The sequence below is a fragment of the Exophiala bonariae genome (genome assembly GCF_035927105.1).
Source record: "Exophiala bonariae strain CCFEE 5792 chromosome Unknown scaffold_8, whole genome shotgun sequence".
Taxonomy (NCBI): domain Eukaryota; kingdom Fungi; phylum Ascomycota; class Eurotiomycetes; order Chaetothyriales; family Herpotrichiellaceae; genus Exophiala; species Exophiala bonariae.
In genome coordinates, this window is record NW_027042483.1 from 237,277 (window position 1) to 253,835 (window position 16,559).

The 16,559-nt window shown below is 50.2% G+C and overlaps 6 protein-coding genes across 6 annotated transcripts; 3 read left to right on the forward strand and 3 right to left on the reverse strand.

The window, feature by feature from the left end:
- Positions 1-1,464: 1,464 nt before the first annotated feature.
- LTR84_012523 (uncharacterized protein) lies at positions 1,465-3,771 on the forward strand (the record flags this gene model as incomplete). The annotated part of the gene is made up of 3 exons (XM_064856043.1): positions 1,465-1,885; positions 1,944-2,848; positions 3,085-3,771. The coding sequence occupies 3 exons, from the start codon at positions 1,465-1,467 to the stop codon at positions 3,769-3,771; spliced, it is 2,013 nt and encodes a 670-aa protein (XP_064707943.1).
- Positions 3,772-4,418: 647 nt separating this feature from the next.
- On the reverse strand, positions 4,419-7,805 carry LTR84_012524 (uncharacterized protein; the record flags this gene model as incomplete). Its single annotated transcript, XM_064856044.1, has 1 exon — positions 4,419-7,805. One exon carries the CDS (start codon positions 7,803-7,805, stop codon positions 4,419-4,421), a length of 3,387 nt encoding a protein of 1,128 aa, XP_064707944.1.
- A 394-nt stretch (positions 7,806-8,199) lies between these two features.
- Positions 8,200-8,646, forward strand: LTR84_012525 (uncharacterized protein; the record flags this gene model as incomplete). Its single annotated transcript, XM_064856045.1, has 1 exon — positions 8,200-8,646. One exon carries the CDS (start codon positions 8,200-8,202, stop codon positions 8,644-8,646), a length of 447 nt encoding a protein of 148 aa, XP_064707945.1.
- A 274-nt stretch (positions 8,647-8,920) lies between these two features.
- CDC4 (SCF ubiquitin ligase complex subunit cdc4) lies at positions 8,921-9,416 on the reverse strand (the record flags this gene model as incomplete). The annotated part of the gene is made up of 2 exons (XM_064856046.1): positions 8,921-9,183; positions 9,239-9,416. The coding sequence occupies 2 exons, from the start codon at positions 9,414-9,416 to the stop codon at positions 8,921-8,923; spliced, it is 441 nt and encodes a 146-aa protein (XP_064707946.1).
- Positions 9,417-12,720: 3,304 nt separating this feature from the next.
- LTR84_012527 (uncharacterized protein) lies at positions 12,721-14,612 on the forward strand (the record flags this gene model as incomplete). The annotated part of the gene is made up of 4 exons (XM_064856047.1): positions 12,721-13,183; positions 13,231-13,561; positions 13,628-13,676; positions 13,746-14,612. 4 exons carry the CDS (start codon positions 12,721-12,723, stop codon positions 14,610-14,612), a joined length of 1,710 nt encoding a protein of 569 aa, XP_064707947.1.
- Positions 14,613-14,894: 282 nt separating this feature from the next.
- Positions 14,895-15,483, reverse strand: LTR84_012528 (uncharacterized protein; the record flags this gene model as incomplete). Its single annotated transcript, XM_064856048.1, has 2 exons — positions 14,895-15,325; positions 15,390-15,483. The coding sequence occupies 2 exons, from the start codon at positions 15,481-15,483 to the stop codon at positions 14,895-14,897; spliced, it is 525 nt and encodes a 174-aa protein (XP_064707948.1).
- Between the last annotated feature and the right edge of the window lie 1,076 nt (positions 15,484-16,559).

Genomic DNA, 16,559 nt, shown 5'->3' on the forward strand with positions numbered 1-16,559 from the left:
GGCGGTTGTCGAGGAAGGGAACAAAGTTTCTCTGATGCTTACAGCGCAGTTTTCATCATATGTGATCCAATGAATGCGTATTTACGAAAGCGAGAATGGCCGACCTGGAGACCTGCCGTTAAGACTCGGAGTCCTCTGCACTAATTCAGACAAGGACATTCAGTAACGTACAATTGCCTCTCAGCCTTATCTGAGAGAATCACTTGCCTCTCTGAGTGTCCGGCACTCCTGCTAGCACTCCAGTCAGTGCCTACACGTGATCGGCTGACGTACCGGCATTCCAAGGATGACCATCTCAGATAGGACCTATTTTCCCTTTCTTACAGCTCAATGAGTCCTTTGATCTTGGTCTTGAATTCGAGACAACTCCGCAGGACTTAGCGTCATCTATCGCGTTATCAGTGCTCCAGGGAAGAGAGAATGGTTCTTTCAGATTTCATCGCCAAGGGTTTATCCCAAAACGAAGTCCGGAGAGTTAGGAGCTCATGTTGGTGTGAAATTGTCTGCAAGCAGGATTCTAAAGTTCAAAGGATCGCCATGCATCAAATCTGCGAGAGGCTGTCCGTATTGTTGGATCATACGTATGATATCCAGCCTAGGGAGGTTGGATATCTCGCACAGGATAAAGGCAAATGGTGTCAGTATGTACCTCCTCGGCAAACCTGCCATGTCCGAAGGATTAACTCGGTGTTGAGTTCCGGGGCTTGAGGGGTCCTCGTGCACTCCTCCGTCTTCAAATTTCTGAATCTCCTATCTAGAGTATTGAGATTGAAAGAGACCTCTCTAGTTATTCCAGGTAGGCGTTACTCGCTAGACATCTTCATCTCCCAATTCGTTCTATAGTGACATGTTGGTGATTACTTACCCTTGTACCGTGAGATTTTGCACTGCATTTTCCTCCAAGAGTCCCCTTCGTCACAACCACCTTCTGGTGTGATCTCCTTCGAACCACATGTCGTACTAGTATTGTCCATTACTCCTTGCAACACCATTTGTGGTGCATACCTATCTGATAGCAATTGTTCTACGTGATGTCGGACCCTCGGGGTTATCGCGTCAACAAACGTACGATCCAGGCATGCGCAAACTGTCGGTGAGTGAGAGGAGGACGCCCTTCAGACCATTCCGCTTGATGTCGAGCTTACTAAAGCAACTCTCTGAATAAGAAAGAAAAAGTCGAGATGCCCAGGAGAGAGGCCAGTGTGCTCATCTTGTGCGCGTCTTCGCCAAACTTGCAAATACGCGGATGATCATATTGGAGCCACCATACCGGAAAGTTCGCAAAGCAATGCCCGAGACCTGGTTGGTACTCCATTCGCGATCTAAGGATAAATCTGCTTAACAACTTTCAGGAAGGCCGGCTTGCCCAACTAGAGGAGAAAATGGATTTGATGTTGGAGAGAACTCCGTAAGACGCCCACAGGTCCTTTGAGACACCTGAGAAGACTTTTGGACCTAATCAAGATGTGCAGAACGAGAGATGCCTCAAGAACAGGGAAAACCCCTTCTACAGAGACCCCTAAGACGGCATCGAATCTATCACGGACTCGATCTCCCGCAACCTCTTCCCCTGATCTGCCACCAGAAGATGCTATCTTGGACGTTATTGATGTCTTCTTTCAATTCTGTCATATGCAGCCCCTTTGGCTATTCGACCGCGACGATTTTTCAAATCTAGAGGAGTGTTCTGAAGAAGTGATTCTGTCATTGCTGTCCTTATCGCTCCACTATTCCAACCATGTATTCTTCGAGGGGCGATCGACAATCTTGACAAGGAAGTATGCACAACTTGCTCGTGAGCGTGTTATGACCAGAATCGCTCAAGGCAATGTAGAACTCTCAACCATACAGAGCCTCTGTATGCTTGCGTTGGCTAGTTTCCAATGTAAGTCTGGAAAATTTGATTGGTTGGTGGCCATGGGATTTATTGATGTCTTGATTAGCCACAGATATACATTTCACCTCTCTTTATCTCGGGCTCGCTACCACCTTCGCGCAAAGTACGTCTCTTGGTATCGAGCTTCATAGTGGTGAGAGATCTATCTATGCTGAACGCAGGAGGAGGCTGTTTTGGAGTATCCATTTCCTGATACAAATCTATGGGCATCAAAGTCCTGTGCTCAATTTTCTAGGAGATATCAACCAACCGAAATATGTTGGTTCACGAATGGACCCGCAAAAGGAACTTCTTGACTTATTCCCTCCGTCAACACCACAGGAAATCCTTCAAATCAATGAAAGCCCCAATGCAGGAATCTGGGCATATATGGTCCAGCTGTCCACCCTCTGGCGAGAAGTTCGGACTTATATGATGCAATGTGCTCACTCACAGAGTGAACCTCCTTGGTCTGTCAACTCAGGTTATGCTGTGATTGGTGCACATTTGATGGACCTTGAGACAAAACTACCCACGTTCCACAGATACGATTCCGCCCGTTTTGCAGATCGGTCATATAAAGACCTTGAGAATCGAACTTATTGGACACCTTGGCTGTTTCTTCAATTTACTTACCACGCCATTCACAGCATGCTCAACCACCCTTTTCTCTACTCCTATAGGCCACAGCATTCAGCGCTTCTTGTTCCCAACACGTTTTGGAAAACCTCTTCGGAACAAGCACTCATACATACGACGTGGATCATACGATTTGTCGATCTTCTCTCAAAGAAGAACTATCGAGTATCTGATCCTTTTATGGGCCACTGTGTTGCACTTGCAGGGACTATTAATCTGTACTTCTGTAGTGCACCGACTCGTCGAGCAAGGGATGCTGCACAAGTTAAGCTAGCAACATGCTTGCGATTTTTAGCCGAAATGGCTCAGCTATGGCCTGTATGCGAAATGATGGTAAGCACTTTCCATACTCGTGTCACTTTGAAGCAGGTATTCCATTTCCCTTGTCCGTATGAGACAGGCTACGAGTGAAGAGATTACTCGAAGCTCCCTTAGACCCTAGGGAACAGGACCCCGCAACATACACCGAGCTATAGGTGGCAGAGTGCCCTAGAATTAGGGTGGCGATGCACTCTAATACTCTAATCTTCCCGAGCTTGGGCTAACAACGTCTTCTACTGTGGCAACAGCACGAAAAGCTTCAGGCACTAATACAATCTTCCGTGACCTCAGGCCGCTCGGTCAGCGATGATCGCGAACCTCAAAGACGAACAGTCTCCATCAACACGAGCCTAATGTGGGAGATCCTAGACTACACCATTGCAACATCCAGTCACAAGGCTGCGTATCAATCCCCTTCTGCCCATGCTGCACACGCTCCCAAACTTTTCCACGAATCCCTTTTCCCGGCCGTACGCACGACACCCGATCAAAGCCAAACCGTAGTTGAAACGCAAATCTTCCACGTCCCAGCCGCAGAACCCGACACTTCTGACGGCGGACAAGCGATGCCGCCATATGCAGGCCATGCAATCAACAGCAATAACAATAATACTGCCACCACACCACTCTACAACCAACACACCACAACCACACCACAACCACAAGACCAACCACAAGACCAACCCACCGGAGAAGAAGACAACACGACCCCAACCAACACGCCCGGCTCATCCGCAACAGCTACCACGGCGGCGGCTGAACGATCTCAAATGCAATACCCAACCCTTGCGGAGCTGGCGAATTCGCCGTGGACGTTCTCGGGCAACCTGTCGGTCCTGGACGGCGGAGGCAGCAATACCTCGCGAGACCCCTTCCTCCAGTTCCAGGACATTGGCAGCCCGTTCCTGGGACTCTGGGAGGTCGGGAGTTTGTGATTGAGTATTTTTTTCGAGTGCAGCAGGGGGGCGTGACATGGATCTTTCACACGGGTGTTCGAAAATGGTGTCTCAATTTGATTTGAAAACACGTCGGCAAGAAGAACGTGGTATTCGTGTGAGTGAGTAAATCACTATCTAGTGCACGCTGTGCAGACCAGATTGTCTTACGGGGAGGAGGACTCCGTTGATAACGAGAGCTTCTTATTTTAAACTGAGCGGCGCATTTCTAATCGATTGCCAATCCTGGCTATTGATCTTGTTTACTTTTATGGATGTTATTGTTCTTGCATTCTTTCTGCACATGGTGTTTCCACAATCCATTTATTTGTATTGGTATCGACCTAGATAGGCTTTAACTCATGTATGGACTCTACAATTTCATGGGCCTTTCCGCTTGATGGCAGGTCACTGAGTCAATGCCATGGAATGTTGCACCGCAGATATACTCATACGATTCAAGGATGCGCCTGAAACAAAGGAGGTAACATGGCTCGACCAATACAGTACAGGCAATATTCCACGGACATCAGGCTATGGAAGCAGCCCCTACCCCCTACTTAGTGTTTAACTAGAAGGGTTGTAGACACGGTACCGTACTCCTCAGTGACAACCCTTGCGTACATCGATCAGCTTCCTCATGCTATTCATGCAAAATACGGACTCGTCACGATGGTGCTATCTCTCCTGAGCCGACGGCGAGGAGTGACGATTTCGTCTCCTTCTTCTTCGTCCTCGTCATGATCATAGTCATCCTTGCCACGTGACGCCCGTACCTTGGGTGCACGGCCACCATTCAAGCCCTGTTTCTCATTCGTGTCTCTCGTCCGCCTTCGGGTGGGTGACTTGACTTTGTTTTTTCGGGAAGACTTCTTTGTAGGCTGGTAGTCGTCTTCCGTGTCCATGTCGTCATTGGAAATTGAGTCAGAGTCAGAGATTTGATCTTGTTCAGAATCAGCCTTGGGCGGCAGTGTCGGTGCAGCTTTGTTTCTGCCTCGAAGCTTCGTGCCGTTGGGGATTGCAACCTCAACGAGTCGCGCAGGTTTCTTGGCTAACGATCGAGGTGGCGTAGTATCTGCGTCAGCGATGTCATGTTTGAAAGAGTCTGATTCGTCATTCATGTCGTCGCTGTCGGGGATGGAAGATAGGTCGGTGAGTTCATCCTCGCTTTCGCTATCTTGAAGTAACGGCTTCCTTTGTCGTCGCACGGCTGGTTTTAAGGGCGATACCGACGAGGGGGTCGGATAACTATCTTCGTTGGTAGCTCGTCCCTTGCCTTTGGAGTAAGCTTTTGAGGGCAGATCTTCGTGATGCTCCATCTCCAAATCCTCAGGAACAGGCTGATTTTCATCATCGTCGAGGAGAAACCCGCCACCAAAGTCATCCTCATGGGCAAACGTTGCACCTCCGCCGACCACGCTATTGTTTTCTGGTTCATCGTCATCATCTAGGGTGATTGGTTGATCCATACGCATGCCTTGTGTATGAGATGGCAGTGCAGTCCCATCACCATAGATATCGTTGACCTTCTCCCGAATCCTCAAGCCCATGACAAACTTGCGCCAGAGATCAAGCACGAGTTTCTCCATTTTACTCTCTTCTTTCCTCCGCTGTTCTTCATTGAACTTGGTCCAGGCATCCATAAGCAAATCCTTGTTCTCTTCCGCAATGACCACGCCTGTACAGACTGGAACGGCTCTCTTGTTGCCGAACTCAAAGCCGGTGACGGCTTCGGCGAAATCGATATCTAGCTTTTTGCAAATCCGGACTGTTCCTCGCAGAGGGACATGGACAGCTCCTCTGGGGACCATGCTTGGTACGAAACAATCGATATTTCCATAGGAATTCTTTGGAATAATGCCATTTTGTATCGCAGGAGGAATGATGTATTCGGTTTGATCCCAGGAATATAAACCTTGCATCTGCTTTTGTCCTGTCTGCCTCTCGTGCTCTTCAGCTTCGCGTTTTCTTGTCAAGGTAACTGCACGGACAGGTACTAGCTTTAATGGTGCCTCGCCAGCCTTTGGTCGACGACCTTCTTTATGCCAGGATTCTGCAGTCAAGCATCTCTCAACATCGCTGCGACGGTATACAGGCTCTTCCTTCAGATTTTCTCCTTTGCCCGACACGAAAGTTCTTACCGGTTCGGATCCTGGTCGCAAGGCTTCTTCTCGTCTTAAGAAACGTTCCAACACGAAATCGGCCGAGGCCTTAAGACTCTGGATGGTGTCGACATCATCCTTCACCTCTTTCTTGGGAGGCAGCTGGGGCACGAGGTCAGCTGCATCTTCCAAATCATCTGCAGCTGTTCTCATAAGGTGTGGTCGCTCATAGCCACTCATTGCTCGCTTGAACCAGTCATAGTCTGCATACCGCTTCACTTTACCATGTTTGTTGTATATTGGAATCTTTTCGACAGGAAAACGAAACCCTTTGGTCTTTCCAGGCCAGATCCTATTCTTTACATATCTGACCGTGACATCTTTCGCTGTACCATCAGATGAATAGGCAACAACATAGGCAATGACCGTCTTGGTCTTTTCTGCTTTAGCCCCACGAGGCTCAAAGGTATACAAAACCTCCGGAGTGGAGGCGACTGGTGAGTTGAGGATTAAAGGCGATACTGGTAAGACTTTGTTTGTGATTGGAGAAATCACTTCGGTCCAATATATGGGGAATGGGTTGTCTCGATCATATTGCTGTGGACGTCGTCTCGGCATTGAAGGAGTCACATCGATGAGGGAGTCATCGTCCTTATCGTCTACCGAATCCAGATCCAAGTTCACAGGGTCTGTGGCTGACCCTCCACCTTTTCCAGATTGGCCTTTTGGTCCTGACTTTGAAGAAGCTCTGGATCTTGCGATTTCAGATATTGATTTTGAATCTTCTTCATCCGAATCATCCGAAGACGAGTCAAACTCGGCCGCCTTGGCCACTTTACGTGGTATCATCTGTTCTGCTTTTGTCCAACCGAAGCCACTGGGCTGTAGACTAGCTACCAAACGTGACTCGATACCCAAACCCCGCAGAAGGGCCGTAAAAAGCTGTGCTCCGAGATCTCTCGATCCTTCGCACTTCTTCGCAGCTTCGCGAAACTCACCAATGTCTCTGATCCTCTCGCCATGCTCTTCAGGATCGTGTTCGTCGGTTCTGAATGAATAGATCACCTGCTTCAGTGCTTGCTTTGTGCCGTAACCCCGTTTTCTCAAGCCTGGGGCGGTAATGGCAAATCTCTTCTTCCAGTATGCTGCTAGGACTTTCATCAGAGGTATGAGTGGTTCTCCATGGCTCATGTCCGCTCTTCCCACTTCAAGGCGTTGGCTTGGTCTTCCCCAATCACGCTCATTCCGAGGTTCTGGCCTCTTCTGTTTTCCGCGCTTCTTGTTTTTGGGCTGTGGTGCTTTTGCAGGAGATTCGGGCGCTGACAAGCCGCTTGCACGCTTCCACTTTCCCACTTCCTTCCTTATTTGAGCAGGCAATTGTTGAACCAATGTTTTCTGAACCCGTTGGTCCGATATCCATCTATTGCGGATCGAATTATGCCATAACAGAAACTGAACGTGCATCTGGTGTGTTCGGACTCGAGCCTCTTTCTCTCTCTTGGTCGGGCCCTTCTTTCCGGTAGTAGCAGCTGCAGCGGTTCCATAGTCAATCTCGATGTCATCTTTACGAAAGACCAGCTCAATTGGACCATCTGCTAATGGAGCTCGTGAAGAGGCACTCTGTTGTTGTTTTGCAGCAGCGTCCTCCCATTCAATGTCTTCATCCTCGTCGTCGTCATCTTCCAACGGGGTCGGGAGAGGCTTCCCTTTCCCAATCGCAGGGACGTTCTCAAACTCGTCACTATCCACGTCGCTTAACGAGGAGTCTGAATCATCACTCCCAAGGGAGAAACGCTTTGTTTGTTTCAGCCCAGAGATGTTCCTCGACTCGGAGTCTAATGCGTCTGCTAATCTTGCCTTCTTTGCGGGTGTTGATCGAGCAGGGGTGGGTGGCGTCGAGTTCAACCTCTTGCGGGGGAGAAAGGGCGGCATTGTACATCTATGGCAGACAGGTAAGATCGCGGCATCAGGCAAGGTTCAATCGTAGAAACCTTAGATTGTCGTTGCAGAGAGTTATGAGCATTGCTGTTGAGTTGCGCCTCTCGATTAGAGTCGTGAATTATGAGTCTTTGGAAATAAAATCGCGTGAGAGTGGTGACGTCGGAGGAGTGCCGTAGCCGGATCCTCAATTTAGGGTCCCCTCTTAAGTCTTCATGCCCCTTGCAGCTTCATTTCTAGGCGTGGATCAGCGGGGCCACCCAGGTATCAATCGCGCGTCTGAAGTCCACCCCACCATCTGGACTGCTGCATCCGAATTCTTAAACCGTGTACATAAACTGCAACAACAATATCTCAAACTCCGACCTCAAGAATCCACGAATACAAAATGGACGATTTACAAGACTCATCAAGCTCACCATTCAAGACCTATCATTGCCTTTGCAGCAATCTTGTCCTCGCCACTGCCCACACCTTAGAGTCCCTCCCTCGAAGAAACGAACCTGTCCAGGACAATGCTCTAATCCTCCCTCCCGCTACCAGCATCTCCGTATCCAGCGACATTGAGACAGAAGATGCCTTGAGTCAGTCTACCCCTTCGGCTTTGTTGAATGTCCTTCCGGATCGCCGACCTATCGTTGTGCAACGTGAAGACGGCTTTGAAAAGAGAATACTGTTACGATGTGGGAGGTGCAGATTGGTGCTTGGATATGCGATGACTGCACTACAAGGGTCGAGCCCGGTGTACCTCTTGCCGGGATCCTTGGTCGAAACCTCCGAGATGAGCAAAGGAACTCGACCAGAAGTCCCGGCCTGGGCTGAGCAGACGACATAAACAGGGAGCTAGAGATAGGAAATTGGGGAGGTGAAGGCTTTTGTTCTGTATTTGGATTTGAGATACCCTCCGGACGTGGCTCTCACAGCCCGGTCCCTACCAACGATGCTTCACCTTGAGTGCAACTGCAACTCAGACCTCTGTGGGTACGCCCAGGCAACCGGCCCTAATCAATCATTGGTATGCAATGCTGTGCAATCCCATACCCATAAAACCATGTCCTCGTGAATCAACGCCCCAAAAACCCGCAAATCAAGTCAAATGGGGACGCGATTTAGTTGGCAAGAATGGTGCGGACGAGCTCCATGTAGTTGATCTCGCCACTGCTGGTGTCGACGGCCTTGAGGAGTTCATCAACTTCTTCATCGCTCATTTTTTCACCCAGGTTTGTCAATATGTATCGTAGTTGACCCACGCCGATAAACCCGGTCATGTCTTTATCAAACACTTGAAAACCTCGACAGTATTCTTCTGGTTCACCGGGATCTCTGAAACCACCTGGTCGATTGAGGACTTTGCTGAATGAGTCGAAGTCGACTGAGATTGAGTTAGTCTAGGTGTGTGTTCTCAGGGGCATTGATTCGTAACTTACAATCACCGCCGACGTTCTTCTCCAAATCTCTGATCTCTGCCAAAGTAGGATTTTGCCCGCAAGCACGGAGGAGATCACCGAGAGATTCGAGGGCGACACGGCCACTGCCACGCTTGTCGTACAGAGAGAAGGCTTCTTTGTAGTTGGTAGAAGTCTGAGAAGATTGAATGTTAGCCATTGTGTGGGAATGAGGCGGCTAAAAAGATGTGGTTGAGAGAAGGAAGATTTGGAAGCGATGAGAGATGAAGGTGTTGTTTGTTTGTTGTAGCGCGGACTCGCACTCGTGGGTAAAGGGTGAGAATCACGCGGGCAGTGGCTGCGAGAGTTCCTGGTGGTGGTGGTTGTACTGGTGGTTGTCGGGGCGTCCCTTCCCTGCGTTTTGCCTGCCCTCCAACGTGGATGTTCCTGCGCCCTCCTGATTCTCGGCGGGCCGATGGCAGTGGACGAATGAGAATGTGAAGTCACTCACCATGATTTCTAACCCTGGCAGCAAATGTTGTGTGATAAACTTCCAAGTTCCCTTGCAGATCAAATTGATCGAAATTGAGTTGTGGTGTGAATGTGAATGTGAAGGTGAAACTCTGAGTAGTGAAAACGGTGAGGCTCCTGAAAGGATACAGAAATTGGCATTCTGTTGACACCAGACGGTGGACATTGGCCCCTAGCACTCCTTTCTACGGCCTAGCCCACTCTCTCTGTTTAGGCGACGCCCGTCACCCAGCAACGCCTACAAAACACTATGAGGACTGCCTCCGTCTCGGACAACTCTACGGCAGCCAAATCTGAAGCGTAAGGGAAACAGCCCGAGGAACAAACACATGACTCGTACAAGCACTTTCTTCTCAGGTTTAGTCACAATACGGATAATGTATCAAACAAGAATGTACCTCGTATAATATCCCTCTCCTGACTCATCACACTTTCCCAGCCATACTCGGTATAATAGTTGATCCAACTGTCGCTCGGTCAAGTTCCCGCTGAGAAACCATGCTCTCTTCCGCTGAGGTCTTCAGTACGAGTTGCATGTTTCTCCACGGGCATCCGTTATTGTCATTTCTTTTGGCCAAGCTTCTGATTCCCAATGGAATACCTTGTACCGAACAAGAGCGATGTTGACGAAGCCTTGACGTTGCTGCGCCCCTGCTTATCTTTCATCCCTGCCAACGCGTCTTCAGAACCAGATTTGTAAACACCACCTCCCTGGTGTGATCAATGCGTCGTATACTCCGTAGAACTCCCGGCCAACACCTAGGCACCCCTTTTGCTTCCACTTGCGCCCCTTGGTAGTACGACTACAGCCTACAGGTATCCGCATATTCAGTAGCATTGCACACAGCACAGCTCGTACACGTCGTCACCTGAGGCTTTGTGCCATTCGTTGACTCGCACGCCATCGTGCTGCAAACGTTGAATAGTCCATATAACAACTGCTGTCCCCCTCGGTGATGACTTTTGTCCTTGCTGCTCTACATACCTTGCAACATAATATTCAGTGTACATCAATCCACATCCCATATTGCAGCCTTGTAGCATTCCAAATTCATCATGTCATCCCAGTATACTTCAGAAAGGCCATCTATCACTCAAAGACCACATTCGTCGTCAGTGTCATCCAACACCTCATCAACCAGCACTTCCTCCGAAATGCACTTCAAAATCACGAGACACATGCAAGCTCAGCAAGAACGTTGGACCTCGTGGCAGTCAAAGCAACTCCAATCGTTCCAGGAGTCGGCCACCGAGTCCAGTGTCGACCCCAAATCAGAGCGGAGTATAAAATCACGTCGCCCACATGTCCATCTCAAATTCGATAAGGTCGCATCTGCTTTGCGAAAGATGCGCGGTTGAGATGTCGCCCGGCGCGGTCTGATAATTCGCATTTCTTACCGCATTTACAACTAGACATCATTTTGCCTCCTCTAGCCAGACTTCAAAAACGGTCTACAGAGTGAGGAACAAACTCGCAACTTTCTCGCTGATTGTCGCCTAATCGGAGTCGTGCCATTAGTGGCAAAGAAGTCGTCAGGGTCACAAAGCAACCACTAGTTGCTCCCGAGAGGCAAAGTACATCTACCAGAGTCTAGACTCGTGAGACATGAGGGGAACCTCCTTACCTCCCGTATGGTGAGTCTGCGAACGCCAGTCCCAAGATAAGCAACTTGGATCGCAACTCATCCTCATCGTCCAGGAACATATGCATCATGCAATTCAGCCAGGCGTTATAGGGCATTACTTAGAGACATTCCACAGTGTCTGGAAGAGCAAGGAATCCACGAATGCCCGGCACTTTGGGTCTGTAAATTTATCTTGTACATTAGTAAATTTGCGATTGTCCATCATCTTTATGATAGGAATTCACGCGTGTGGAAAATCATGCTTTGCGCCGGGAAACATTAGCTACCATCATAAACCCTTAAGTACGAACTGAATACTCCGCTCACCAACGGGCTATCTCAAACTCAGCTTGTTGGAAGGTGCGAGGAGAAAGACACGGAAGTGAGAGGAGTATATCACAGCAAAGCTGCTGGCACCCAGCCTGGAATTCAAAAGTGCTAGCTGCGCTGTTGTCCTCCAGGAAGCCCTCGTACCCACAAAGCAACCTCATATGGTTTTCATCGTTGTGTCCGATGTATCAAGATCGCAATCTATCAATTCTCCTTTGTGGTGATCTAGTGCCACGTGGTCCACCCGATCCCATGGAACAGATAAGCCTCGGAGAGTCATCGGCCTACGACCGTTTGATACGAGAGCTTGGGTGATGAGTTTGCGAGATTTGAGGAACGAACCCTCAAGATGGCTTACAACCTAGAGGCCCGGTACCTTCGAAAGACTCCCCTGTTGCAGCAAAAGCACCGGTCCTTATCATGATCAAGAAGTCTTGGAGGTGGTAATGACTTAGCGCACCTTTAGCTTTCAGACGAAGAACAAGCAACTAGTCAAGAGGTTTTAAGGCCTGTTTCTGGGCTTCCCCCGGGCGCCCAAGCCGTCAAGGTAACCTTAGTGAAGCTGACCAGGCAAAATCCGGTGATTTAATGCCGGGTTGCCCACCAATTGCTCCCTGGAGCTTTAGGGGTGATCAATCACGATGGGAGGAAACCATTCGACCGTGGCGACCATCCCAAATCTGGAGAGTCAAACCCCACCAAATTGACTCGTGGAATAAGCAAGCCACTATCTCTAGTCCAAACTCAATGCCCTAACCAAGGTCACTGCATGATAAGGGCCAGCGACTACTACGAGGACACTCGACAAATCCAGGCCATGAAAGCCTTCGTTGACTCGCGAAGTCAACTCAAACCTCGCCTGGAAGGAGGACATGTCCATGATAGGAGGAGAGATTACAGGGCATCGAAAATGTGCAGATCTCCGACCTCAGCCGACGAGTACAAAGTCCAACACTTCTGTCTGAACGAGGCTACTGAGTACCCAGATTCCTTCCTGCTCAACTCTGCAGCCCTACCTACCAAGCACAGCTTGCGAACATGGAGCCCGCCATGATAGAGAAGGTGCCTTCGCACGCCGATATCAAACCCACCGCTTCCGACTCGGCCAGTGCCAAAGAAGAGGTCTCCAAAGGCATCATTTTGACTCAGGACGAGTATCACCTGGCCACTCTGGGGTACAAGCAAGTGTTCCATCGATCTTTTGGCATGTTTGAGTCATGGAGTGCTACGTTCAGCTCCATGAACTTCATTTCCGGAATTCCTGTTCTCTTCGGCTGGATCATGTACACGGGAGGGCCCAAGGCCGCGTTTGCGAACTGGACTATGGTCGGTGGTTTCTCCTGCGTAGTGAGCCTGGTCTTGGCCGAGCTGGCCGCTGCGTTGCCAACCACTGGGGGAATCTACTTCTGGAGCTATCGTTTAGGGGGTGAGAAGCACGGTCCGTTTCTTTCCTGGATGACCGGATGGTGGAACTTTGCAGGTTGGATAGCGGTCGTACCAGGTCAGTCTTCGATGTGGCACCAAGATCGATCTCTAACAGCAAAGTAGGTGTTCAGCAAGGTGCCACGCTGTTCCTGGTGTCTGCTCTGCAGATTAAGTATCCCGACGAGGAGGTTCTCCACAAAGGATGGTTTCTGTGGCTCTTGACGAGCATTGGCCTTGTCATCGCGATGATCCCGAATATCTACAGTCCGAGACTGTTGAAACTGTACTTTCGCTTCGCCATCTTCATCTTTTTCACTCTGTTCTTTTTGTACTGGACCTGGTTTCCAGCCAAGGCGGCCCAGAAGCATTTCAACGATGCTCATGGAGTTTTTGGCCTATTTTACAATGGCATCAATCTTGGAGAAGAGAAGCAAGCTTCGGATGCTTACTGTTGGTGAGTTGTTAGACAAGGTATCATTTTGGGACGCTGGCTCGTTTCTGACTGTGCCTCTTCTCACAGGGTTGTATCCGTTCTATTCGGTGCATGGGTATTTTATGGCTATGATGCTGTAAGTTGCACTGTTCCCTTGTTTAAGTCATTCCCATCTCGGAAACGTTGCTAACAGATAGATCTCTAGTCTGCTCATTTAGCCGAGGAGACCAACCAAGCCTCCACGGTTGTCGCTAAAGGAATCTGGCTTTCGACATTTTCCGCCTGGATTCTGTCGGTTCCCACCCTGATCATCGTGCTTTTCTGCATGCAGGATTTCGACGGTATCATTTCCGCCACGTACTCCAACAACTGGGCAGAGTACTTGCTACAACTGATCGGTGAGAATGGTGCTGTGGCTATCCTCATCGTGCTATGGGTGGACTCGACATGTGCCACCGCCAGCTGCTTCCTCTCCGCACAGAGAGTCACATATGCCCTTGCACGAGACCAGGTCTTACCGTTCGGCAGCTTCTTCCGGAAGCTTTCGTCCAGGAAGATGGCCGTAAATGCAGCACTTTTGGTCTGCGCGTTCGGCATCGCCATCACCACCGCCGTGATTGGCTCCACCGTTGCATTCAGTGCGATCACGGCGACCGCGACGATCTGCACCAACGTCTCGTATCTCATTCCAATCGTTGCCCGACAGACCGTCGGACGCAAGAGCTTTGTCCCCGCGAAATGGAACCTGGGGAGGTTCTCCCTCCCACTCGCGGTGATCGCAGCCCTTTGGATCCTCTTCCTCGTCGCCGCCCTCGTCCTGCCACAGTTATATCCCGTGGACAGTCAGACGCTGAACTATGCCCCGATCTGCATCGGCATCGTCAGTTTCGTCAGCATTGTGGGCTGGTTCTTCCCGAAATGGGGTGGCAGGCACTGGTTTGAGGGCCCTATCAAGACCATCACTGAGCAGGAACTGTTGTCTGCTAGGGTCGAAGGTGGCGTGGCGACGGTGGAGGAGGGCGATGCGATGGAGAACATCAGATTCGGGCATCGGAAGAGTGTTCATGAGTAGATGACTCGAGGTGTATGGCGAATTTGCAGGATGGGCAGGACTCACACATGGTTAGGACAGAGGTTTTGGAAATACGATCAGCTTGAGGCCGTGGGTAGTATGCTGAACGATCTTGGTCTATTTGATGATATACACTGTCATTCGTAGTTTGAGGGAACGTTGCGGCGGAGTCATAGGCCATCGCTTTTCCCGAGTCGTACTCACGCTTTGAGACAACCTAGCTGCCGGATGATTAGGTTAAGCAGTCCGAGCAATTCATCTGCTTTGAGGTGGACTTCAAGTCTACAACTTCTGCCGACCCCATTTCCTCCCCGCGGCGTCCAGGGCGTCCTCCCCGTCAACAAGCACACACCAGCCCTCCCCACCGACCGTACCATCCTCATAGCCACCGACCGCACTCTCGAAGTGGTTCTTGGCGTACTCGAGGTCCTGCGGCTCAAAGCTGCCGGGCTGCAGCCACACGGCCTTGACTCCCACGGCCTGGGCTTCCTGCAACACTTTGCGCGTCACGGCCGGTGGTGTGAGGAACGACAGCGCCGTTTCCGCTGATTGTGGAAGCGCCGAGACAGAAGGGACGGTGTTGTAGCTCTTGGATGGCGTCGAGATTGTTGGTCGTGTTGGGTTGATCGGCACTACCGGGAGACTGTGTGTGTGATACCATGCGAAGACTGTTTTCCCCGGAGAGGAACAACGTGAGAATGTTGTTGCCATGTCTATTGAGAGATACGGGAATAGGGTATACGAGGTTCTCGGGAAAGTAAAAAATCACGAACTTACTCTTATATCCGAACTTGGATTGGTCTTGACTGGCCCCCACGACGGCGAAGTAGGGCGAGGCGAAGAAGCGTTTGGCGGCTGCGTCCATGGCCATAATGGCTGCTGGTGCTGAATGCTTGCAGGGGTGTAAGGATTTGGATATGTTTCTCGTCTTGAAAAATACAAGAGAATGGAAGGGATAGACTTATTTTGTGGAAAGCAATCGCTTCATCGGTGGGCAATAATGCAAACTACCTCGGATTAATCAGTCGGATTGCTGAGTCAACAAAACACAGACACTGGCACCTTCCGGGGGGTCACGTTTTCGAATCTAGTGCCTCTCGTGAACATGGACAGTGTTCGTGATGAAGGCTAAATCTCCATTGACACGAGCACGTCAGAGCCCGTTTCGATGGTGTTGGTGAACAATATCAACCAATCGTTTCCTTGAGTCATCGCCCGAAGCTTGAAGACTGAAGGATCTCGATTAGTTCTCATTGTGGTAAGACAGCAATCGACAAGGCAGACTCGTGTGGCTGAAGGCCAAAGTATTATGGACAATCTGACAGCCGTCATTTGAATGTGGCTCTCCAGATTCGACTTATTCTGTGCCATCTCGAAAGGCCTACGCGGGTCAGACCGAATGCTTCGCTCGGATCTTTGGTTTCCCTCATGCTCACTGTGGCTGAGGGGGACAGGCCGCCCCCCCGGGCCCCTTCAGTCCCGCCTAAGTCGAGGCTAAGGAGGCTGACTTCCCAACTCTCAGAAGTTCACTAGGTGGTCTTTTTGGTGCTTGGACTCCGTCATGCTTGGAACCTTCCGGGCTTGAACAAACCAATCCCATGGGCTTGTGAAGCCTGTCAACGGGCATTTAGGAGGCACCGTGGGCAGCGTGTGTAGCGATGCGTCAGAGCAATCCACCACCACCGACACCCCCGGCTACTAGCTTACGGCTTTGCGGGCTTTGCGGGCTTGAGGGCTTGATGACCCTGGCTTTGAATTGAACACTCGTGCGGTTCTTAAGACTCCAAGCTGGTCAAAAAAACACAGCCTATCCTCATGGCTCAAGCAAACATGGCTGCCTCAGTCATTGATTCCATCTTGCTCTCTGTCCATACGCCGACTGATCTATAGCTGAGCTAGATCTGATCTCGTCGTCGACTCGCCACAGTCACGCAATCTCGACAGCAC